The sequence below is a fragment of the Gopherus flavomarginatus genome, chromosome 1 (genome assembly GCF_025201925.1).
Source record: "Gopherus flavomarginatus isolate rGopFla2 chromosome 1, rGopFla2.mat.asm, whole genome shotgun sequence".
Classification (NCBI taxonomy): Eukaryota; Metazoa; Chordata; order Testudines; family Testudinidae; genus Gopherus; species Gopherus flavomarginatus.
The window spans coordinates 96,803,654-96,827,386 of NC_066617.1; the positions used below are offsets into that span (position 1 = coordinate 96,803,654).

The window sequence follows — 23,733 nt, forward strand, 5'->3', positions numbered from 1 at the left end:
ACACACACACAACACACACACACAGGTCTACAGCTGTGCAGGGCATCAAGACTAGTGGGATCGAGGATGCAAACCCTATCACCACACACTGAGCTGAGTATCTGATTTCCAGAGCTTTAAAAACATCAAGAATTCTGAAAAATCAACATCACATATAACTTTTAATCATTGAGTCGAGTGAGTGAAAGACAATCCAGAAACAACTACACTCCAGTATACGTATTGTCACTCACTTTTGACCCAAGAGGTTACCAATATTTGGGGTCTTGTGGGTTGTTTCCACCAGGAGGAGAAATAGATGATCAACTCTGCTATTTCTTTGATGCAGTCCTGTGTATTTATGAAGAATATACAAAGTCTTGATTCCCTGAATATAGCAGGAAGCAAACAAGAGACACTTTTCTTCTGTGTAGTCCAAGACTCTTTTTCCAGCCAGCATGCTACCTAAAAAGATCTCTTAGCTTAAGAACATAAGAACGGCCATATTGGGTCAGACCAAGGTCCATCTAGCCCAGTATTCTGTCTTCCGACAGTGGCCAACGCCAGGTGCTCCGGAGGGAATGAACAGAACAGGTCATCATCAAGTGATCCATCCCCTGTCACCCATTCTCAACTTCTGGCAAACAGAGGCTAGGGACACCATCCCTACCCATCCTGGCTAATAGCCATTGATGGACCTATCCTCCATGAATTTATCCAGTGCTTTTTTTGAACCCTGTTATAGTCTTGGCCTTCACAACATCCTCTGGCAAAGAGTTCCACAGGTGCATTATGTTAAGCTTTCTTTCAGGGGCCTGCTACAAGAGGCAGAAAGGATGCTCCAGTTGCTTAGGGCAATGGCTTGAGCACTTTAGGGTCAGTTCCTTGCTCTTCCATGGCCTTCTTGTATGCTTTTAGGAAAGTGAATTAGCCTCTCTGTGCCCAGCTGTGCAATGGGGATAATAATGCTTCCCTACTATGGGGACATGTTGTGAGAATAAACACAACAGATTGTAAAGTGCTTTGAGAGCTACTGATGAAAAGCACTATATAATAAATAGAGATTATTATTATTATTATTTTATTATTATTATGTGTTTCTGCTGCCTTGTCTGTCTGCTTTTGTGGTGTTTCTGGCTGCACCTCCCCAGATCCACCAAAATAATACCTGGCCCCTTTGGCCTTTGCATTCAGCCATGTGACATTCTCCAGGGTATAAGCTGGACTGATTGACAGCTGTTCCCCCTCAATTCTCCAACATAGAGTGCCTTTTACACTACTTTGCTGTGAGAGCTTCTACTCCCGATCTGCTCACATACAGCCTCCAGCATGTAAATATTTCCAGCTGAGTTCTGAGTGCTCTTAGCCAGCCACTCCTGAATTATACTACAGAGAGACACCAGCAAACTCCCAGTGCCAGACTTGTCCCCAGAAATGTGTGTCTTGTACTGTCACCTCTCTCCTTCTGGACAACACAAGCTCATATAAAGTCCGTCATTTTATTTCTGAAAATGATATGCACAAACCCTGTTATCTCAAAAGGAATTTCTCAGACACTTCAATCCAAAGACACACTGGTTTAGATAAAATAATAAAACAAGTTTATTAACTACAGAAAGACAGATTTTTAAGTGATTACAGGTAATGAGTCATAAGTCAGAAATAGTTACAAAGAAATAAAAGGTAAAATGCTAACTAATACCTAACTTAACAAGCTAAGTGAATTTAAAGTAAAAAGGTTTCTCTCACCACATGCTTACCACAGTCTGGCTGAATTTTTCAGCCAGGACCCTTCCCCCAGTTCAATGATGCTTCTTTTGTCTTTCAAACATTGTTGATGCTGTGAGTAGATATAAGAGGACAGAGGTGATCTGGGTCCTCTGTTCTCCCTGTTTATAGCATTTCTCTTCATTGCGAATCATCTCCAACTGAGCTTCAGGCAACAGCAAGTGTGTTTGCGAAGATGTAAATTTCTCGCTCATACCCTACTCCTGGGGGATTTCTGTGCCACTGCGCACATGCAGAATTCTTGTCTGGTGCAGAGTTTTTTTCTGCACAGAAAATACATGCTGCCCGAGAAGTGCTGCAGTTCTGCCTTTTGCCCACCAGAGGCTACTGTGGCACCAGAACAGACAGCAGCAGCTGACAGGCAGTAACAGCCAGCTGCTGGCTGCATTCATAACAGTACCCTTGCCCATGGAGCCAGGTTAGGAAGCACAGGATATGGAGGGACAGACTGGAATACACGGGGCTGCTGGAGGTCACAGATTGTGGTTCAGAAGGGCTGGGGTGGATAGACTGGAGCAGGGGGTTCAAGAGCTAGTGGGGTAACAGCATTGTGCTAGGGGCTGACTGGGAGGAGGCTACAAGGCCATATGGGGACAGGGGGGAGCGAGGTGCAGGGACACATGGGAACAGGGGCAGATGTGCCTGACTGAATGGGAGAGGCTAGGGGTCAGTCAAGGTCTGAATGGAGGAGGCTCCCCAACAGACCCTCCCCTGCATAAAAAAAACTGTTCCATACTTCTTCCACCAACCCTCCAGGTTAATTTCCATGCTCTTTCCCTCTTCTTCAGCTCCTTCCTTCCCAGATCCACCAATCCTTTGCACTGCTTCTGAGGGATGCAGGAAATACATTTCTGTATTGTAGTTTAAATGAATTATTACTCAAAGTTATGCATTAATTTACCTAGTGAGGAATCTATTTGTAAAAAAAGAAAATCTCCTGAATTATTTTTCTGTATTATTAGAGACATATTTGCTGACAATTATTTTGAAATAAATTACCAACATAATTGAATCTGGCATGATTATATTGTGTTATTTTGACAAATAAAATATGCAGAGTTTTGCAGAATTTTAAAATATTATGTGCAGAATTTTTAATGTTTTGGTGCAGAGTTCCCACAGGAGTAACACCCTTTTTCCTGCCAAATAATGACTGCTTAACCAGGTGATAGTCCATTTGATTTTGTTGATACCTGGCTGAGGTGTCAGTTTGCTTTTGTCTCTGAGGAACTAGTCTGTGCCTGCTTTTCTAAACTTGGAGCATGTCTCTGCAATGTCACACAATAGAATCTTAGAATTTTAAATTCACATTTTACCAGGGCAATAATGATCAGAAAATTATGAGTTTTCAAATGATACCTCACTAGGTATACTTTGTATGAGTATTATCAGTTTTGTAAAAAGGATGAGCAAGGGTACAGACTGTCATAACTCCCCAGTGAAACCTTCCTACCCACATCACTCACCTTCTGATTAGCCTTTCATGTGATTGGTGTTTTGGGCTATGGCTCCTAGTGTTTTAACTCTATTATTCCAAAAGGAGCTTAATTATTTCTTACATTAATCCTGAATGAAGCCTGGGTGATACATCCACCAGTTTCAGCGAGACCTGCCATGAGTGCAGGGGGACTGGACTAGATGACCTCTCAAGGTCCCTTCCAGTTCTACGATTCTGATCACACCCAACCCCCAGCATAACAGTATCTTAGCCAAAGAACTAAATACTATACACGTCTCAGGTGCTACCAGAACATGGGTAAAGACACCCTAAATACTTTGCAAGGGTAGGGACTGTTTTGTTTTACATTTTTAAAAGTGAATATACTGCTTATAAATAAGGCTATGATTGTCTCATGGAAGTCACAGGAGACATGGAATCTGTGACTTCCAGAGATCTCCGTGACATTTTCTGCTTCAGCCCCGGGGCTGGGGCGTGGTGTTGTCAGCCAGTGGGGGCCTCAGAGCTCTCAGCTGCCACAGGTGGCAGGGCCCCTTGCAGCTCCCAGCCACCAGCCCCAGAGCTCCAAACTGCAGCAGGGGGACCCTGCAACTCCTAGCCACTGGCCCTGGGGCCCCAAGCCACCATTGGTGGCAGGGGGACCCCACAGCTGCCGTGAGCTGCAGCAGTGGTGGTGTTGGACCCCCCCACTTCCTGTTTTGTCACAGTTATTTTTAGGAAACGTCACGGATAGGTCACAGGTGTCCATAAAATTTTTGTTTATTGCCCATGACCTGTCCGAGACTTTTAATAAAAATATCCATGACGAAATCTTAGCCTTAGTTATAAATAGTGCTGCATTGATGGCTGGGAGCACCGGGTGCCTCTGTGCACCTACAGAAGAGATAAAGCAATGCAAGCATCTGCCACACATCATTTCCCTCCAGCACACCTTCTTACTGGAGGGGACAACCATAATGGATGAGAACAGAGATCAGTCTCTCTGCCCCAGCCCATTCTTGGCAGAGGGTGCCAATTTGTCAATTAGCGCCAGCTGTGGTGGTGTGTTTTGTGATTTGTTGAATTGAGACCCACAAACCCATTTCCTACAGGATACTGAGCAGACTTTGCACACTGACCATTTTTGGTTATTACCAACATGGGCCTGATTAGACCAAATGTGATCTAGAGACGAAAGGCTTGACAGACTCTAGTACGCTCCTAACTCATTTTCTTTCCCCATCCCTAATTCACCTTCCTCTCTCCTTTGCTGCCCCCACTTAACTGTCTTGTTTCTTATACAAAACTCTCCAGAGTGACTTTCTCTCTCTGCCATTCCAGTACCTCTATTTCCTCTTGTGAGGTAGAAATGTTTTATTCCATACTATTGGGAGAAGGATGTGGGCAAGAGCATGGGGAGATGGAGAAAAAGCCACATCCCAGCACAAGATAGTGATGGAGCAAACTAACAGACAATTGTAACAAAACAACTGTGCATCAGTTACAGATCCTAGCAATGGTGCATTGAGAGCTATGTAAGGCAAGGACTGGAATAGCAAGGGGTGCTGCAGATCCCAATCAAGGTGCACTAGCAAAGCTCTGTGGGGCCAGGATTGGGATAGCTGGTGATGTAGGGCAGCAGGAAGGTATATCTGTAGAGCTGTGTGGGTTGGGACAGAAATAGCAAGGGGTGCTGCATATAAGGCTTGAGGTACATTAACAGCTGTGTGGAGAGCTCAGGACTGGGATAGTAGGGGGTGCTGTAGCTAAGGACTCAGGTACTCACCTGGCAGGTGGAAACTTGAATAGTACATGCCCTCACTATGTACACTTCTAGCCTTCATCATCCCCCATTAAAAAACCAAAAATATTTAGACCACAAATATTTATGAAGAAAAAAAAATCCAGTGAAACAGGATAGTTACTAAGTGAGAGAGAAAACCCCAACTACAAAAAAATAACATGTTAATAAAGCCTAGAAACACTAATGCCAATCCTACTCCCACCTGTGTTCCCCAAGACAGTACAGTATCTAATAATTCAGAAACACTCCTGCTGCATACTACTGGGAAGAACTTAGTGTTTGCATCAAAGCGATTGCACTGATTGTGGTTTTGAATGGCAGCTGCTGAGATGCTTGGTTTTCCTTAAAGCTTTTTTCAAACACCTCAAGCCTTCTCTTTTCATCTTGCTTTGGCAAGTTTCAGGCATTAGCAGAGCCCCTTGTTTCCCCAATTCTTCAACTACTCAGTTTGCTGCAGAATCCACTGCTGAAGAATTGCATAGCAGAAACTAGGACGTTTTAAAATTAAGAGTCAGCGTTTCAGCTGGTGTAAAGGCCTTGTCTACACTACGGAGTTTTGTTGACAAAAGGCAGCTTTCATCAACCAAACAGTGGAGGTGCACAGACTACAATGCTCCTTCCGCCGACAAAACTCTGATGTGACGCTCCATATCCTTTATAGAAATATACTTATGATATGAATATAGCATAATTAAGACATATTTTATGCAAGATGGTTCATGTAAGAGATCACTGGAAAGGTTATGATTTACTGGATGTGATTATCCAATTTGTATGCCTGTATCATTTCTGTATCTGGAGTTAGGAATATTGACTATGTAACTATTACAAGCGTGGTTATACTTGGAGATGCCCACCAGACAGTGAGCAATCAGCCTCAATGAGCTATTAGGAAAAAGATAGTGAGTCTTAGAAGATGGGGATCCCCCCTCTTTCAGGAGTTCCTTCCTGTGCAGACTGCAAATAAACCTGGTTTCATGGTTGTTTTGACACTGCAAGGTCAGGTGATAATGTCATCTGGTAAAAAGTACCACCTTGGACACTGCTGATACTTTTACACTGAAAACAAAGGCTTCCCACCTTATGTAAATTCTATATAAGGCTGGGGAGTCAGGCAACAAGACTCTTCTCCATTGCCTTCCTGCCCAAGAAGAAAGACGGCCAAAAGTACCTGAAGAGACAAAGGAACTTGCCGAGGGGAAGGCATGGGCTGAGTCTAGACTGAGGCTGAAAAAACAAAACAAAACAAAACAAAACAAAACAAAACAAAAAACAACACACACACACACACCCCTGAGCAACAAAAGTTTTAGTGCTGAAAAGCACCAGTATAAACAGTGCTTTTATCACCGGGAGCCACGCTCCCGGTGATAAAGCTACCACTGCTTGTTTGGGGTGGGTTTTTTTTGTTTTTTGTTTTTTTTAAATCGCTGGGAGAGCTCTCCCCCAGCGATAAAGCATGACTACACTGCACACGTCACAGCACTGCCGCAGCTGCGCTGTAACATGGGTAGTGTAGACATACCCTAAGACAGGAGTCTAGTCTGTAAAGAGAAATAACTGGAACTCTAAGCTGCAGAAACTCTGCAACTTGCCTAAAACAACATTTAGAGTAAGAAATTTTTGTAACTTGTTTCTTGAGTCTATTAAGCCTAGTTTGTGTGTTTTGTTTTATTTGATCAGTAAATCTGCTTTGTTCTGTTTGCTATCCCTTAAAAACACTTACAATCTACCTTTACAGTTAGTAAACTTAGTTTTGTTTATTATAAAACCCAGTTTGTGCAATTCATAATTGGGGGAGGGTGAGAAGTTGTGCATATCTTCCTCCACATTGAGGGAGGGGGTAAATTTATGAGCTTACATTGTATAGATTTCTCTACAGCGCAAGACAATACTATTGTGTGTGTACTTTCCAGATGGGAGCTGTACTTGAGCGCTGAGCAATTTCCTAGCTGAATTTTCCCATAGTGTCCCATAGAGCTGTTTGCAGACTCTGTGATTCTACAGCTGGTGCTCCCTACCTGTGTGTTTGCTGCCAGAGAGCCTGATTCAGCAAAACAGGGAAATGGGGACCAGGCTAGTGGAGCAGTGAAATCTCAGTACATCAGGTAGCATCCTACAAGCGGGGGGGGAGGTCCAACCCATCAGTGGCGCAGCAAGCAGGTTAATATGCACAGCTTGTTACTCTTAGACACTGGTGGGGATTTTAAGTGAGTTTTAAGTGTACTGGCTAGAGAACAGATAAAGTTGTTACTGGTTTGTTATTTTCTGTTTGCTTATTTTGGGTAAGGGAAGTGGGGACAGGAGAAGCAGGAAAATGAGTGAAAATGAAGCTACCAAAAAGTTGGAGTTCCACAGGCTGCATGTAGAAGAAAACAAAAGGATGCATAAGACACAGGTGGAATTAAAACAGATGGAAATAGATGAGAAAAAAGCAGTCCGCCAGAGAGCCATGGAACTGAGACAGCTCGAGGCTGATAAGGAAATGGAAGCCTAGAAGCTAGCCATTGAGATGCAAGCCAAGGCAGAAGAAGCCAGGCAAAAGGCTGCACATCAGAGCCATGGAACTGAAACAGCTGGAGGCTGACAAAAGAAATGAAAGCAGAAGCAGCCAGGCAGAAGTTAGCCCTGGAATGGAAAGACAAAGAATTAAGCATGAACTGGCCATAATGGAATGGAAGAGACAGAACCCTACACCAGGGGGCTCCTCTCTAAAAATCCACAAGGGGAGCTGCACTTGAGTCCTGGGAAATTTCCTAGCTGACTCTCCCCATAGAGAGCTGCTTGCAGACTCGGTGTGATTCTACAGCTGGTGCATCCCTACCTGTGTTTGTGCTGCCAATGGCCAGAGAGCCTGATTCAGCAAAACAAGGAAAGGGGGACCAGGCTAGCAGAGCAGGCGGGCTCAGTGAAGTCCCAGTACATCAGGGGCATCCCAGAAGGGTGTCCACCTGTCACACTTTCCTGCTTTGATGACAAACTCCTACCACACCTTCCTTGCAATTTCCTGGCCCGTCTCAGCACCCCATTCATCCCTTTGGACAGCTTCCAAAATGATAGCAGGACTTACACACAGCTATAAGAGCCTACACTGCCCTTCATTGTTATCTCCCTTCCCACTAAGCTTTTTGTGTGTGTTAATTGGTATTTAATAAAAACATACTCTCTGAAAGATAACCAATTTTGGTCTCCTACACACGGTAGTTGCTGCTGGAATTGATACACTGTGGCAATTTGATCATTTCTAAGTGCAAATCATGGTCAGGAATCATCAAAATTTTCATGCAAGGCATCAAGTTAATAAAGCCTGGCAGAATGCTGCATAGAAAGACACATTACTGGAGCTCATTGTCAAAATGGTGCCTCAAAGCCTCCTTGATTCAAGTACCTCCCCCCACTCATTGTGCCCCTCTAATAGCACTGGTATCTGGCTGCTCAAAATCCCTCACGCTCCATCCCAGGGGAAACTTTTCATCCTTAGCCTCACAAATATTGTGGAGTGCACAGCAGGCTGCTATGACCATGGGAATATTTTCCTCATTTTGGTCTAACTGCCATAAAGGCAGCACCAGAGTGCTTTTAATCTGCCAAAGACATATTTTACCGTCATTCTGCACCTGCTCGGCCTATTGTTGAAGCACTCCTTGTGGCTGTCCAGGTTTCCCGGGTAAGGCTTCATAAGCCATGAGAATTTGGTGTATGCTGGGTCTCCCTGGATCACTATGGGCATTTCAACATCCCCCATTGGAATCTTCTGGGCTGGAAAGAAAGTCCCCGCTTGTAGCTTTCTGTACAGGCCAGTGTTCCTGAAGATTTATATGTCATGCACCCTCCCGGACCACCTCACGCTGATGTCAGTGAAATGTTCACAGTGATCCATAAGCACCTGCAATAACAGAGAGGTAACCCTTTCTATTTTTGTACTCCATCCCAAGATGGTCTGGGGCCAAAATTGGGATATGCATGCCATCTGTCACCCCGCCACAGTTAGGGAATCCTATTGCCACAAACCATCCACTATTTCACACACATTGCCAAGAGTCACAGTCCTCAGTAGCAGGATGCGATTAATGGCTCTGAACACTGGTGTTACCGCAGCCCCAATGGTCAACTTTCCGACTCCAAACTGACTTGTGACGGACTAGTCTGTTGCCAGCTTCCATATACAATCACCAGCAAAAGGGCAGCTCTCATTTTGGTGTCCTTGCGCCACAGTGCTGGGGTGAATTCCACACACAGTGCCAAAGAGGTGGTTTTCTGCATCTGAAAATTCTGCAGCCACTGCTTGTTATCCCAGACCAGCATAACGATGCAATCCCATCTCTCAGTGCTTGTTTCCCAAACCCAAAAGCAATGGTCCACCATGTGCAGCTGCTCTGTAAATGCCAAAAGTGATCTGGTGTTTCTTTCCACACAGCACGTCAGGCACCTCTGATTCCTGTTCAGACTGGGAGCTCATGATATATTGCATGCCCAGCCACGTCATGTTCATAACAGTGACCTCAACAGTAGAGAGTAGTGCAGGATCCATCCGTGCAGAGAGACAGAGATGGTCGGCACACAGTAAACAGTGGTCATTGAAAAATGCAGTCAGAAGCCCATGGAATGATGGGTTGGAAAAAACTGCATCATGGGATGTTGAGCCCGCACCATGATGCACTGTAATCCATTCCACCTTCCCACAACTCCTCGCTGGAAAAGGTGGCAAGTAGCACAGTGGGATAGCTACCTACATTGCACTGCTTTCTCTGGCGATGCTAAAGCACCAACTGTGAATGTGCTCTGCCAACAGAAGCTGCACTGTGTGAACATGCAGAAGTGATGTAATTATACTGGTTTTTGATTGTCAGCATAACTTGCATTGACAGGGCACGGATGCAACCTCACTGCCCCGCAAGCCTGGGGGGAATCGAGGGTGACCAGATGTCCCCATTTTATAGGGACAGTCCTGATATTTGTGTCTTTTTCTTATACAGGCTCCTACTCCCCGCCCCATCCCAATTGTTCACACTTGCTGTCAGGTCACCCAAGGGGAATCAGGGACGTCAGTGCAGCCCAGCGCGGCGCGAAACTAAGGGCAAAATGGCGCAGCCTGCAGCGACTCCCCCTCCCCCACCACAGCGCTAGACCCGTTTTGCTCCTCGCTCGGGGATTGGGGAAGCCCTGGTCACCTGATACAGATTCCGGATGTCAATCAAGCCCTCCGACCCGCCCTTAAAGGCGATTGGCCTGCCCACCGGAAGTCGCCTGGCCGGTAACTAGGAGGCTGCCGCGGCGCGGGACTGTCTGCTGCTGCAGGAGGTGTTGCCGTTGCCACGTGCGTGCGGGGGGCTCAAAGGGGCCTCGGGGCAGCTCCCTGTGGAGGAATCAGGTTGGCCCTCCGGGAGCCGTCTTTGTGTCCCGCCATGCATTGCGGCATCATAGCGTCCACTCCCCTCTCTATGGTTCGCGCGCTGGTGGGCCACGCGCGGGCCCGTTAGCCCCGTGGGCAGGGAGAAGAGGGCGGGGGCGCGAGCCTTGCTGGCGCTGCGCGAGCCCTGCTGTCCCGCGCGGACACTGCGCCGCTCTCCGGGCCCGCCAGGGTGAGGCTAGTGCCGGGGCGGGGGGACGGGAGCGCTGGGGCAGCGCGCGGGGACCGGCCCGCGTGGGGAGGCTGCTGGCAGCTCCTTTAGGGGGAAAGGCCTCGGGACAGCGGCGGGCCCGTTTGCGCGGATCCCCCGGCGGTGGCGGGTTCCCCAGCCGAGGGGCCTCGCCCAAGCGAGTCCTGCCCAGCTACCCCGCACTGCAGCGGGGACGTTGTTCCTGCTTGTGTGAGACGTGAGTCGAGGTTGAATTGAAGCCACCACCCTCCAGGGGAAGAGCTCGGCCCCCCTTTGCTGGCCCAGAGTTCGTGTGTCCGATCTAAAAACCCGCACTGGGCTGCGCTAGGAGTAACTCGGGGTAGAGAATTATTCTTTGTCCAGGTCCGCATTGCTTCTTCGTGGTATAGTCAAGATACAGGTTACAGAGGTGAAAATAATAAATCCCCGATAATGATAAGTAAGTAAAAATATTTTGGAGGTCTGTTCAAAGGTGACTGGTAGTCTGGCTGTGTCCCACAGTCTGCCTGTTGATTACCCCTGGAGTGACTAGTCCACACTGACTGTCCTGTCCCACTTCCATGCTACTCAGTTTTTGTCCAAGTCCCTTTCCTGTGTTGTCAGGTTTGACTTATCCAGGTGCAGTAGGGAAATCTTAAAATACATGTAACTCTTATTTCTCTCCTCTGGCAAGTAAAATGCTAGAAGAAAAATCTTTAGGGGACCTCAGATGGCAGCAAGAGAAAATAATCTATCACCCTAACTGCTTAGCTCAGTAATGACATTTTAAGAGGTTAGCCCATCTCTTTCCTGTGTTTGGAGCTGTATTTAAGTTTTCATGATGGTAGGAGGGAATGTATCTCTTTGTGAGGGGAGGTGCAGAGGTGGGTTGGCACTAGCCTCAAAGTACTGTGTTACAAATGATTGGCATGTCTACAAATGTGGAAAAAAGCCCAGAATTGTTAACTACCTAACACAGGGGCAAATGAGCATCAGGCATATTGTAATTAAGGATCAATTTATGTTAACTACAGTATCTAATTTAGGGATTTGTAATGTGCTCATCAGCTTAATAGTTATTACCAACTGCTTTTTTAAAAAAGCAAATGATTTTCCTTTGTTCCTATATGTGGGGGATCATATTTTTAGTGTATGTGTGGGGGAGATTAGACAGTGTGGATTCAAAGAGTTGCTCCTAAGTTTGCATGAATGAATGCCATTTCTTCCTGCAACCCACAATTGAAGACCATTTTTCTCTGACAATGGCCAGGTGCCATCTTTTACAGTGGCCTAATCTGGCCTTTAGGCAGGTAGTGGAGTGGTGCAGAATCTTCTGGATGAGCTAAAAACCAAAGTTCCCTTCAGTCATGTTCTCTCAGGAGCCCTTCCTTTCACAGCCAGCAGGGGACACACACCGTCACTAACACTTGGGCTTGTCTTGTGGATGTGCCCTCAGCAATGATGATGATCCCTTTCTCAGCTGTCATATTGGGTAGTACTTAGAAGCCCAGATGGTAGGCACTGTGCATGTACATAAAGAAGAGATGATCTTTGTCCCAAAGAGCTCATGATTATAGAGGACTGAGCTGGAGACTTGAGTGGAAAAATAGAAAGTTACCATTTGGGGTTCACTGGGCAGCACCTCTGGCAAAGTGAATCTAAAGGATCAGTTTGCTCCGTAGCTGAATCACTTTAGTTTTTTACCGAGCCTGCCAGATTTTATAGACATTCCATGTGAATGAAGTATCTACAGTGCAGGGACTGAACGATTTCCCAGACACCTCACCCAGCCGAGCTGTTGGAGGATCCTAGGCCCACCCCGATCTGAAAGGGTCCTTCTGCTTTTAGAGTTTGTCTGCAGAACAGAGCCTTGGCCTACAGAGTTCTCCTGGCATAGCTACACCCATGGCTGGCTTTAGGCCGATTCGGCCGATTCCGGGGAATCGGGCCCCGCGCCTTAGGCACCTTTTTAATTTTTTTTTTTTTATACTTACCCCGGTCCCCAGCTGCGCTCTGCTCCAGGGTCTTCCATGGTCCTGCTCCTTTGAGCGAAGCGCCGGCGGGAGCGCGGCGCGGTCCCGCTCTCCCAGCTAGAGCTCCAGCCGGGGCGGCGGGGCTTTGCCGCGCTCCGGCCGGGGCTCCGGCCGGGGCGGCGGGGCTTTGCCGCACTCCGGCCGGGGCTCCAGCCGGGGCGGCGGGTGCGGCAAGCCCCGCTCTCCCGTCTGGAGCTCCGGCCAGAGCGCTGCAAGCCCCGTGACCCCAGCTGGAGCTCTGGACCCTTTAAATAGCCCTGGGGCAGTGAGGGCTCCGGGGGCTATTTAAAGGGCCCGGGGCTCCAGCTGCCTCTACCACCCCGGTCCTTTAAATAGCCACCGGAGCCCTGCCTCCCTCATGCATTCCCCAGCACTCCCGCAGCTATTTAAAAGGTCCAGGGCGGGGTAGAAGGGGGTTTGGGGGCTACTTAAAGGGCTGGGGTTCCAGCTGCCTCTGCTGCACCCCCTGACCTGCCCACACCAGTCCGGCCCCCCCTGCCTGCAGCCAGCTCTGCACCCCGTGCCCACAGCCAGCCCCTGCCAAACCCTGTCCTGTTTCCAGCCAACCCCTGCCACACACCCCTGCAGCCCTGCTCAAAGCCAGCCAGCCCCACACACACTGTTGCCTGCACCCCCTGCCCAGCCCGCACCCCCTGCCCTGTCTCCAGTCAACCCCTGCTGCACCCCACTGCCTGAAGCCAGCTAGTCCCACACTCCTGTCTCCAGCCCTGCTGCACCCCCCTGTGGCCCTGCCTGAAGCCAGCCCACCCCACACCCCCTGTCTCCAACCAGCCCCACACCCCTTGCCCTGCCTGTAGCCAGACCCTACCTCCTGTCAGCCCCTGCCCTGCCTCCAGCCAGCCAGCCCCATATCCACTGCTGCCCTGCAGTTTCCAGGGCAGTAACCCTGCACATCTGCTTCAATGAGGGGGGTCAGGGAGCAGCTGGGACCAACACATGTGCACACCCCCAGGGAGTGGTGGGGACCCACACGTGTGAAACGGTGGTCATTAATAGCCAATCAACAGCATATATGATGCAATGTATATAATATATAATTTTATTATTCATATAGTTATGGAAAGTAAATAATATATGAAAGAAATGAAAGGCTTTTTTTTTCCACTTTTTTTTTTTAAGTCATCCCTGCCAGGGCCTCGCCGAAAATGCTCGAATTGGGCCCCGCACTTCCTAAAGCCAGCCCTGGCTACACCACCTTCCCAAGCAACATTACGTATGCCAACAGAAGCATGCTTCTGTCAGTATAGTTGTGTGCATTCTGACGGATTTGCCGGCATAGCTCTATCAGCTGGATGTTTGATTTTTATTTTATTTTTTTTTCCCTCCTCTCCCCACTTCTAGCCGACATAGCTATGCTGGCAAAACTTTGTAGTGTAGACCAGGCCTTATTGGCCTCTGCTCTCTTTCTCCAGGGACACTTGCTACTAGCCACCATGTTTGTTCTAGTGGAGATGATGGATACGGTACGGATTCCTCCGTGGCAGTTTGAAATGAAACTCAATGACTCCATTGCAGAAGAGCTCAATAAGAAGTTAGCTAACAAGGTAAAGCTTAGAGCACTGAACACATGAACCAGACTTTTGTGCAGCTGTGGGTGGCCGTGTAAGCAGCAAAAAATTAAATGCAGAATGGTTTGTATATGAAGACCATTACAAAGACTGAAAACTACCTAAGGAACCATCTACAAAGGGTAATGATCAAGATTACAGAGTTGGAGAAGGTGATGGCTCTTGTGTTTAATGTGATCTCAAATTATATAGAAGGAGGGTAAAGAGCACAGTAATGATATTCCAAGGGAATCGTTAACTGAGAAGGATGCCAGGTGAGGCAGAGAAATAATGAAGGGAACTTAGAGTAGTTGGCAGGAGTAGGAAGTAGCAGTAGAGGAGACTCAGCCTGGAAAAATGCAAACTTACACATCTTAGAGGGAGAAATACCTTGAAAGCAGTAATGTTGAAAGAAACCGTGGGATGATAGTATTTCACTGCTGTGTGCTAAGCACTTGAAGTGTGAGCTGGCAACGAAAAGCGGATGAGATTTGGTACAGCATATAAAAAGGCATCATACCACAGACCAGAGAGGTCACAGCCCCTCGTATATAGAACTGCTAGGTCTATGATTAGAATGCAGCTTTCAGTTCTACACAGGTAACTGATAAACTGAAGGGAGTTCAGAGAAGAGCAACAAGAATGATCGGGGGCTATGAAGAGTGATTTATGTGGAGCGATTATTAAACGTATCTCGGTTGGCCACCAGTGACTTGAGATGGGATGATGTCTGCAAGCGTTTGAACAACCAAGAAAGAGAGGGAATGTTCAGGTCAGGGATTTGGAGCAATCAGATTTAATTGCTCCGCTCCGGCTCTACTCCAGCTCTGGGCAAAAACCTACTGGTCCATGCTCCAGCTCCAGGCTCCGCTCCAAAGCCCTGGGTTGGGTACTTGACTTAGGATAAAACTAAGCAGAACCGAACATCAGAAAAGATTTCTGATAGGCTGAGGAGCAGTCTCCTAAAGGAATGGCAGAAGCCCCATTGTTGGGACATTTAATACACTGTAGGGAATTATCTTCCACCGATAGGGATGAATGGGCAAGTTGGGACCTGCTCGGTTTCTTCTATTTGTAATTTGGTTTGAGAGGCAGCCCCAAGCCCATAGGGTGTACTGACATCTTTAGTATTTTCAGTATTCTGAAAATACCTATGTTGTATGATATAGGCAAGCTCCCTTTGATCTGAGTATCAATGATGGGTCTAGAGTTAATGATGGGTGTAGCCTGATATGGGGGGGAGGGGTGAAGGCTTTCTTCGCCTGCGTTAACTGTCTTCACAAACTTCTGAGTGAAGCATGTCCCTTACAGAAAGGGATTCCAGGGCATGACGACCCAGCAAGGGGAGTTTCTGGCCTTTGGAACAGCTAGTTCTGGAAATGCTGCATTTCTCATCCAGTGGGGGGGTGGTTATCTAAGCCACTCATGGGGCTCACTTCTCCCATTTTCCCGTCTTTTGCAACCTCCTAAAAGGCTCAGGTTGCAGCAGAGCTGTTTCTGGAGTAGGTCAACACATGCCCTCCGATACCTCTGAGAAAGCCAGAGGGGTCCCTAGAAAGTGGTGATGACTGTGCACTGTCTTTTCCCTGCAAGAGCTGAGTCCTGCACCTCTACAGTGCTCTGGTCTGATGCACATGGATCTCTTGTCCAGTTCCTCCTGTGGCAGCCCATCTGGTTGGCCATTTACATGAGCTTGCTGCTTAAAAACTTGTGTCTGAGACTGGCGTGGGGAAGAAATTTGAGGGGATTTACAACTTTAGGTTCCAGGGATTTATTGCTCATTGGCTTTTCTCTGAACAGGTTGTGTACAATGTTGGCCTCTGCATCTGTCTGTATGACATCACAAAGCTGGAAGACTCGTACATATTTCCTGGGGATGGTGCATCGCACACTAAAGGTCTGCTACTGCTTTTCCTAAGCTGTGTGGTTCTCAGGATTCTTCCAGGTCTCTAATTTTCATACTAGGAAGGCTGCAGGAATGGTTCAAACCTCACAACCTTAATTCTACTCGGGAAGGGGTCCCAAGAGGAGCATCACAGGACATCACTTGCCCTGTCAAAAGCTGTTGTTTTCTGTGTGCTCACTGCAACTTTAAAGTGGCTCACCTGTTCATACCCTCTGAGCAGCACCATTGCTGTGGGAACTACTTGCTGCTAGTTGGACAAAAATGTGTAGGGAGGCCTCCAACCCCATTGCCTCCTCCTGTGATTTGCCTGAGGGACTCCTCATGGTGGGGATCCAAGAGGGCGGAATGAAGGTTATGTTGTGTAGGAAGTATGGCCTTAATTGCATTTTCTGATGTTTGAGGATTTTTTCTTGTAGTGCTAACATTTGTGCAAGGGGGCCTTAGCACCCCACTGCCTTGTTCTGCAATATTTGCATTTGAAAACTTAAACTCTCCCATACTGGAAGGGCAAGAGGTGCACAGGAGAGTGTTGAGCACCTGCAACCTCAATTCTGTATTAACAAAGGCTTTTTTGCCTGTGACTAGTTAAGCCAATTCACCTGTGTTCCAGAATAGCCAATGGAGTGGGCTTTATCTCCACCCTTCCATTGGACAGCGAAAACTATTTCAGTATCTGTCACTGAGTATTGGGTACCCTGCAGTAGAAATTGTATATGACTCTTGGGCGTGTTGTAAGCGGTAGAATTTATCATGCATCTGAGCACCGCTCGCTACCACTATCCTGCTGCCTGCATATCAGCTACTCCTTAAGGTAAATACCATCTATTACAGAAAGCATCTGCAGTGCCCCTCTGACACCCATGGCGTCCCAATAGCCAGGCAGGTTCCTAATCGGTAACAAGGGGTTGAGACATCAAAACGTTTGTGATGAGAAAAGTGACACTGTCTAAAATTGGCCTTTCCAGATGTGTGTCCACCTTTGTTCCTATCACCACAGTCTTATTTCTTTAACTTACACTGCAGAACGACTTGGTTTGGTTAGTATCAGCCCTGCAGAAGAGCAAAGCTGGGTTATGTACTGCTTTGCCAATCATCAGAATAACCAGCCAGGGGTTTGGATTTCAGGAGCTTTATTGTGGGGGGTGACCTAACAAGCAGAAAGAGAATCCGCCTCAGCAGGTAATCCCCACCCTGGTCACTTTGCTTGTATATTATATCTTTCACCATCCCTTCCTCTAGTTTTTTAATTCATAAGGTCTTTGGGACAAGCACCTGTCTCTTTGTGTTGAGTGTCTAGCATAGTTGCAGTACTCCCACAATCTAATATATAGTAATAAATATTGGTATAGAGAGATTGCTGGGGCAGCCTTTCCAAAATTCTGTGATAACTTTAATTCTCTCTGTTGGTTGTAATTACTTTGGAGCAACTTCTCCCATCCCTTCCTGGACAGAGGTGAGCTGGGGCGGGGAGTGGTTCCTCTCCCTATTCCGATATAATGTGGTTTCACCTATAACACGGTGAGATTTTTTGGCTCCTGAGGACCGCCTTCTATCGAGGTAGAGGTGTATTGCAGTTCACCTCAGTGGCAGCTGCTTTTTAATGGCAAAGTGTATTATTTAGGCAGTGTGGTCTAGTGGCTTAGGCATTGGACTGGGACTCGGGAGACTTAGGTTCTATTCCCAGCTCTGTCACTGGCCTGCTTGGGCAAGTCACTTCCACACTCAGTGCCTCAGTTTCCCCTTCTGTAAAGTGGGGATAATGATACTGACCTTTGGGAAGTTCTCTGAGATCTACTGATAGGAGCTTGGTGGTATTTATTTATTTGTACTGTAGTAATGCCCAATAGGAGGAGCAGGACCCCATCATATTAGGCAGAAAGAAATAGTCTCTGCTCTAAGAAGTTTACAGTCCAATACAAAAAATAACAAGCAAATGTGGCAAAATATAGGCCAGTGATTGTTACAGTAACAAAGTTGTGTAATTACTTAGACCACTTATATTCACACCACATGATTCCTGAGAACTTAAAAGTATTGTGAGAGTTTGAGTGTGCTGATATTGTTGGCATGGGGATGAAAACTGCTAAAGAAACATCAGATACAAGATTCGGGGAGTGTGGGATAGATTTATTTATTTTTTAAACGGCTGTCACCCAGAGGAAATTAAGTATGTGACTTTCTGAGACTTAGTATCTTTGCTTCTTTCCAGTGCATTTCCGGTATGTGGTATTCCATCCCTTTCTGGATGAGATTCTGATCGGGGAGATTAAAGGCTGCAGTCAGGATGGAGTTCATGGTAAATTGCAATTTCTAATACTAGGGAGACCATAGCTGTCAGGCATTGTGTTGAGTCCAGTACCCTGTGCTGTGAGATTTGAGGTTGAATATCTCAAACCAATCATTATTTCTAGTTTGGCTTGGGTCAGCAGTAACTAAGGCTATGTCTACACTTGCAGAGCTTTTCCGCTGACAGTTTTGTCGGTGACAGAAGAGCACTAAAAGAAAAGTGCTGGTTTGTGTTCACATTATTTTCCACAGGCATCAGATGATGTTTACATATGCAACACTTTCATCGCAGATGAGAGGAGTGCGCTGTGGTAGCTGTCCCATTATGCACTGCTCCAGGACACAAAGCAAATCATTATTGTGAAAGGGGTGGATATGTGTGTGTGACAGCTGCCGGAAGCAACCAGTTGAGGGGGAGCCCCCACCTCTCTCCCTGACTCTGCACTGCACATTTTGTCTGCCTGCCTCTGTTTGCATTGTGGGAGGCAGCAGGAGCATTCCACAAAAATGATTTGTTTTGTGTCCCAGAGCAGTGAGAGCACTGGCCATCAGAACAGAGCTAAAGGGAAGGGGCACATACCTGCAGGCAGGACCGCTGAGTTTCAAAGGGCGACCACTCCCGCTCTGCATTGTGGGACAGCTCCAGAAGGCAATTAGACCCATAAAACCAATCTAGAATCTTCACTGACACATCAGCGCTAAAAGCAAAAAAACTCTCATTAGGGTGGTTTTATTTTTGCACTGAAACTCAGCGGTTTCAGCGCAAAATAGGGATTTCCAGCAAAAATGTGGATTCCAGCAAAAACCTGACAGGGAACAAGAGTGAAATGAGTGGGAGCAATCTTGGGGCTAGTCTACATTGCTGCCGCAGCAGAGCTTTAGCGTTGCCAATGTAATGTGGCTTGTGTGGTCGCAGCAGAGCCCTGGGAGAGAGCTCTCCCTGCACTCTAAAAAAACCCAACTCCATGAGGGGCATAGCTCCCAGCACTGGTGCACTGTCTATACTGGTGCTTTTCAGTGCTTAAACTTGCTGCGCTTAGGGGGTGTTTTTTCACATCCCTTAGCGAGAAAGTTGCAGCGCTGTTAATTGCCAGTGTAGACAAGCCCTTAGTTAAATTGCTAGTTTCAGCCTGGGGGCAGGCTGGGGGCCCTCTTGCTTGAGGGTTTTGCCCAGACCCACAAACCTCCTTTATTCAATCGTGTATGTGCACATCCCAGAAGAGCTTGGATCCACTAGATTGTGCAGGTGGCTAAAGCTCCCGGGCAGATGGAGGCATAGGTTTGCTTTATCTGGAATTCCTTTAGCATAGCTTCAGAGAGTCATTTGGTTAAAAAGGGTATATTATCACATTGGTCAGAATTCTCTTGCCTTCTATGTTTATGTGCAGCATCTGTCACCCCTTCCTGTATCTGAAGTTAGTGAAAAAATTGTTTACTTTGTGGATTTGACAGTAATTAGTTTATGGTCAGGGTGTCACTATCCTTTCTTGTTTTGAGGGACTTTCTCACAGCAACTGACAGAGAGAGAGAAACACTTATCAATAGAGCTATAGATCTACTAGGGGGACTTAGGCAGGCACAGCAACTGATTTGCTGTACTTCACACTAAAAATAAAGACCAGATGTCAAGCTGACATCATACCACTTTAAGGTACTCCATCACTGATGGCAAGATCCTTTTCTTCCTAATTTGATTCTTTGCTTTGCAGTTTCTCTTGGTTTCTTCGATGACATTGTCATCCCTCCAGAGTCCCTGCAGCAGCCAGCCAAGTTGTATCCTCTAACCATCTCTCACATTGACTTTTATATTTAAATAAAAGAGGGAAGTGGCTACAGTTCTTAATTGTTACTTTAACCCTTGCATGCCCCCTACTGTACTATAAAGGCTCAGATGCAGCAGCTGGAGTATCATGCCTGGTTCAGAGTCCCATGCAGCCAGCTATCAGCGTTAGACAGCTAACCCCTTTGGGGTCACACTAAGTGGGTCTTTAGGGTTACTCTGCCACCTGTTAGAAATGAATGGCAAAGTCACCTAAACAGCTGGGGTTTTTTTTTCTATAGCATAGACATTCTCCAGTCTTGTAACTTGCCTCCATCAGTGGCCAATTCCCCTGCCCTACATGGTGCACTTGGCCAATTGGGTACATGGTGGGAGAATTCTTTTTTTGACTCCATCCCAGGTGACTGTCTTATGCCTTGAAGCGTGAGCACTGATTATCCTTTTTGCTGCTGTAAAGCTAAGATAAAAGGGCCTGGATATTAGAGCTGCTTGGAGAGGTGTTTTGCAGTTTGAGAAATGGGTGAAGAGGGTGAATGCTGGGATTCAAACCACAAGCCTCCTGCTCTGAGGGCTCTCAGGGAGAATGGTCTGAGTGAGAGAAAACCACTGGATACTCATGATTTGTTTTACTGCCTTGACTTGAGCTGGCCAGCGATGAAGCAGAGCAGGTCTGGGTGTGGGAATATGAGACAGAAGAAGGGGCTCATGACCTGTACATGGACACGGGGGAGGAGATCCGCTTCCGGATAGTGGATGAGAACTTTGTTGACACATCTCCTACAGGTCCAAGCTCCACAGAGGCCTCCACCTCTGGTGCCACAGAAGAGATTCAGAAGAAGGAGGCACCCTACACTCTGGTGGTAACTATGTATAATTCATACAGCACCATAGGTGTACATGGCATTTTAAAGAGACATTGCCTCTTCTCCAAGTAGCTTACTGTCTAAATTAGAGATAACACAGAGAATGACGACAAAGGTGGGGGATGAGGTTACTGAGATCAGCTTTACTAAATATATATCTGGTGTCTGTCATTGTAATAAATATTGGGGTGAAGTTCTGAAGAGGGGACTGAAGGCAGCAAGTGAAGATGGCTGGTGCACGTGGAATAGAAATGCAGCTATTGCTGCACAATAGCCTTGTGCCAAACAATCTCTTCCCCCAAAGAACTCTGATCTAAAGGCCTGTGCACAGTAGAAAGGCAAGACTCTATAAATTAGTGCTGGTGCTCCTTTAAACTGCACCTTCCCAGTGATGGAGTGGGGTATTTGTGGGTGGAGGCTGGACCTCTGAGGGTCATTGTGAGACAGGGAGAAAAGGAGGATTCCAGTAGATACTCAGATATTCCCCCTCCTTTGAATACACCCCCCCCCCCAGTTGACCGCTAAGTTGGATCAAATGTTCACTCTTATCTACTTGCCTGTGAACCTTCTTAAATTCTTCTCATTCTTTTTCCTCCTCTCTGGACAGGGATCTATCAGTGAGCCTGGCCTGGGTCTCCTCTCGTGGTGGACAAACAGTTAGCAGCAGTCAGAACTTGTTCTGCACAGACCCTACAGGATGGATGCTTTCAGGGATTGCAAGAGCCAGCTGGGGCCCTGCTCCCCTCCAGGCAGTGGACAAGAAAGCAGGGCTTCCATGTTCCTGTCTGCTCCCCACCAGGTCAAGCTGATAACTGCCAAGTAAAACTACAGACATGGAAGGGCTGCCCTGTTTTGCGGGCCCAGCAGCCACAAACCCATCTGGGACTTTGACATCCTGGAAAGCAGAGCAAAATTGGGTTCAAATGCCAAAGAAAGTCTGCTGTCTTGGAAAAAAAACAATCTTGAGTTATAGTGGTGCTGTCTGTCCAGAAGAAACTGGTAATTTCCTACCACACCCAGTCTCCTGACTTGAGAAATATAATGAGGTGTAAGCAAAGGCCTGTCTCTCCTTTAGTGGAAGTGTTCATATCTCCTTGGCACAAAACAAGAAGGTGCTGCTGTCTGAGCATGAGAGAGAACCAAAGTATGAGGGGAATACATTGGCTCTTCAGCCATTGTAAAACCTGGTGATGAAAGGATGGGAGTCCAGCCCATAGAGGAGGATTCACTTCACTGCACAAGAGAGCTGGAGTTCTGTTACATGAATTGCTATGAAGATGGAAGGGTGACAGCTTGCTGGGAAGCAATTTAGCTTTTGGTTTCTAATCCTTTGCTGTCCTCTGAAAACAACCACCTGCTATGGTGCTGAAGTGAGATGCTGTAACACAGTGCATGGACTGTAGTCTTATGCAAAACAAGCTCAGTTCTATGGGTGGCTTGGCCGAAATGGTCACAATTTTAGGAGAGGCCGTCTTGCTGAATAAAGCTGTATTTCCAATCCCTTAAGGGGAAGGAAGGCTGGTTTTAATATTAGATGAATAAATATTACTGGCCATACACAACCCAGCTTCCTCTCTATCAGGAACAGACAAACCCAGGCTCCTGCAGCCTGGGATGCTTACTCCATCTTGATGCAGATACATTCTAGTTTCTACTTTTGAGGAGCAGCATTAAACACAGGAACCAAATTCAATTACTTTTGCTGACAGCAATGAAAGGAAAGCAGGGAACAAAAAGTTAGTGGGAGCCTGCAGGGCAGGGAGCCAGGACTGTAATGTGTTTTGCATGATTAAATAGCAGCCATTTTGTGGGGGCTAAAATTCCATTGGATGGTGGTTCTGCTGATCTCAAACCATGAAAGCAAAGCTTAAGTCACTGGAACCATTCCTGCAATGTAATTACAGCTCCTTATGTCTAAGCTTGGCTCTTACTGGTTCATAGATTTAATCCAAAGGAAGTCTAGAATTCATCTTAGCACAGCCATCTGAATTTATGAAGTCCCTTCTGTGCTGTCACCAGCTTCTCTAATGAAGTATAGCAATACTGACCAAACATTGCTCTAACAGGGCTGCTAATGGGAAAGAAAGGTATTGTATTTTACAGAACTTGGTAGCTTGGAGCACATTTGAGCATGTTTTAGGAATTGGCTTCAAGGAGAGGATGCTCATCACACAGACTCATCTTTGTATGTTAAGGCACTTTGGCTTTGTGAAAACTGGATTCCAAGCAGCTGAAGTCTGACCAATAAAAACTACTGGTGATGTCAGTTTCATACACTAGTTATTGCATTGTGACCTCTATGCACACAGGGCCATGAATGACTAGCAAGTCATAGCACTGGCAGTGCTGTCTTACCTATTATATCCCTCTGAGTTGAGGCTAGATTGAAGCTTGCATTGGTGCAGTGTCAGAGAAATGGAAAAGTTCTCTAATTTTCAGTATTTTGGAATTTAAGTGAGCTAATATGTGCTAGCATACACCTAGCAATTCCTAGAGTCCCAACTATGTTTTACTGTTCCTTTCAAAAGGCAGCAATAAATTAAGAGGGTAGTTGGAACTACACAGCTGAGTTGCTTCCCCCTAACCCTTGCTGCAGTTGGGGCCCTTCTGTTCCCAGTAAGTGAATTTCAGACTGCATTCTAAAAAGCAAGTCTTCCACTTGGCACTGCATGTATACCTTTACTGTGCTTCCAACAAGTGTTCTGCTTG

General features: G+C 46.7%; 1 protein-coding gene and 1 long non-coding RNA gene across 6 annotated transcripts; one reads left to right on the forward strand and one right to left on the reverse strand.

Annotated features, from left to right (window-relative positions):
* Positions 1 to 1,968: 1,968 nt before the first annotated feature.
* LOC127052342 (uncharacterized) lies at positions 1,969 to 10,053 on the reverse strand. Its single transcript, XR_007774738.1, has 2 exons — positions 8,614 to 10,053; positions 1,969 to 2,594 (listed from the first exon to the last, which is right to left on the reverse strand). It is a non-coding gene; the product is annotated as an uncharacterized LOC127052342 (long non-coding RNA).
* Positions 10,054 to 10,229: 176 nt separating this feature from the next.
* POLR3H (RNA polymerase III subunit H) lies at positions 10,230 to 23,296 on the forward strand. Of its 5 annotated transcripts, none has more exons than XM_050955108.1 (7): positions 10,230 to 10,326; positions 14,055 to 14,186; positions 15,990 to 16,086; positions 18,305 to 18,391; positions 20,091 to 20,154; positions 20,814 to 21,021; positions 21,632 to 23,296. In XM_050955108.1, the coding sequence occupies exons 2-7, from the start codon at positions 14,076 to 14,078 to the stop codon at positions 21,683 to 21,685; spliced, it is 621 nt and encodes a 206-aa protein (XP_050811065.1). In that variant the 5' UTR covers positions 10,230 to 10,326; positions 14,055 to 14,075; the 3' UTR covers positions 21,686 to 23,296. The 5 variants fall into 5 exon arrangements, with proteins under 5 accessions (XP_050811065.1, XP_050811048.1, XP_050811087.1 ...); XM_050955091.1 differs by having other exon boundaries at positions 10,240 to 10,380; XM_050955130.1 differs by lacking the exon at positions 10,230 to 10,326 and adding an exon at positions 10,414 to 10,591.
* The last annotated feature ends 437 nt before the right edge of the window (positions 23,297 to 23,733 follow it).

Coding starts and splice junctions, on each gene's coding strand:
- POLR3H (XM_050955108.1), top strand. CDS start 14,076: ATGTTTGTTCTAGTGGAGATGATGGATACGGTACGGATTCCTCCGTGG. Junction 18,392..20,090: donor CAGTCAGGATGGAGTTCATG/GTAAATTGCAAT, acceptor TTTGCTTTGCAG/TTTCTCTTGGTTTCTTCGAT. Junction 20,155..20,813: donor CTGCAGCAGCCAGCCAAGTT/GTATCCTCTAAC, acceptor TGAGCTGGCCAG/CGATGAAGCAGAGCAGGTCT.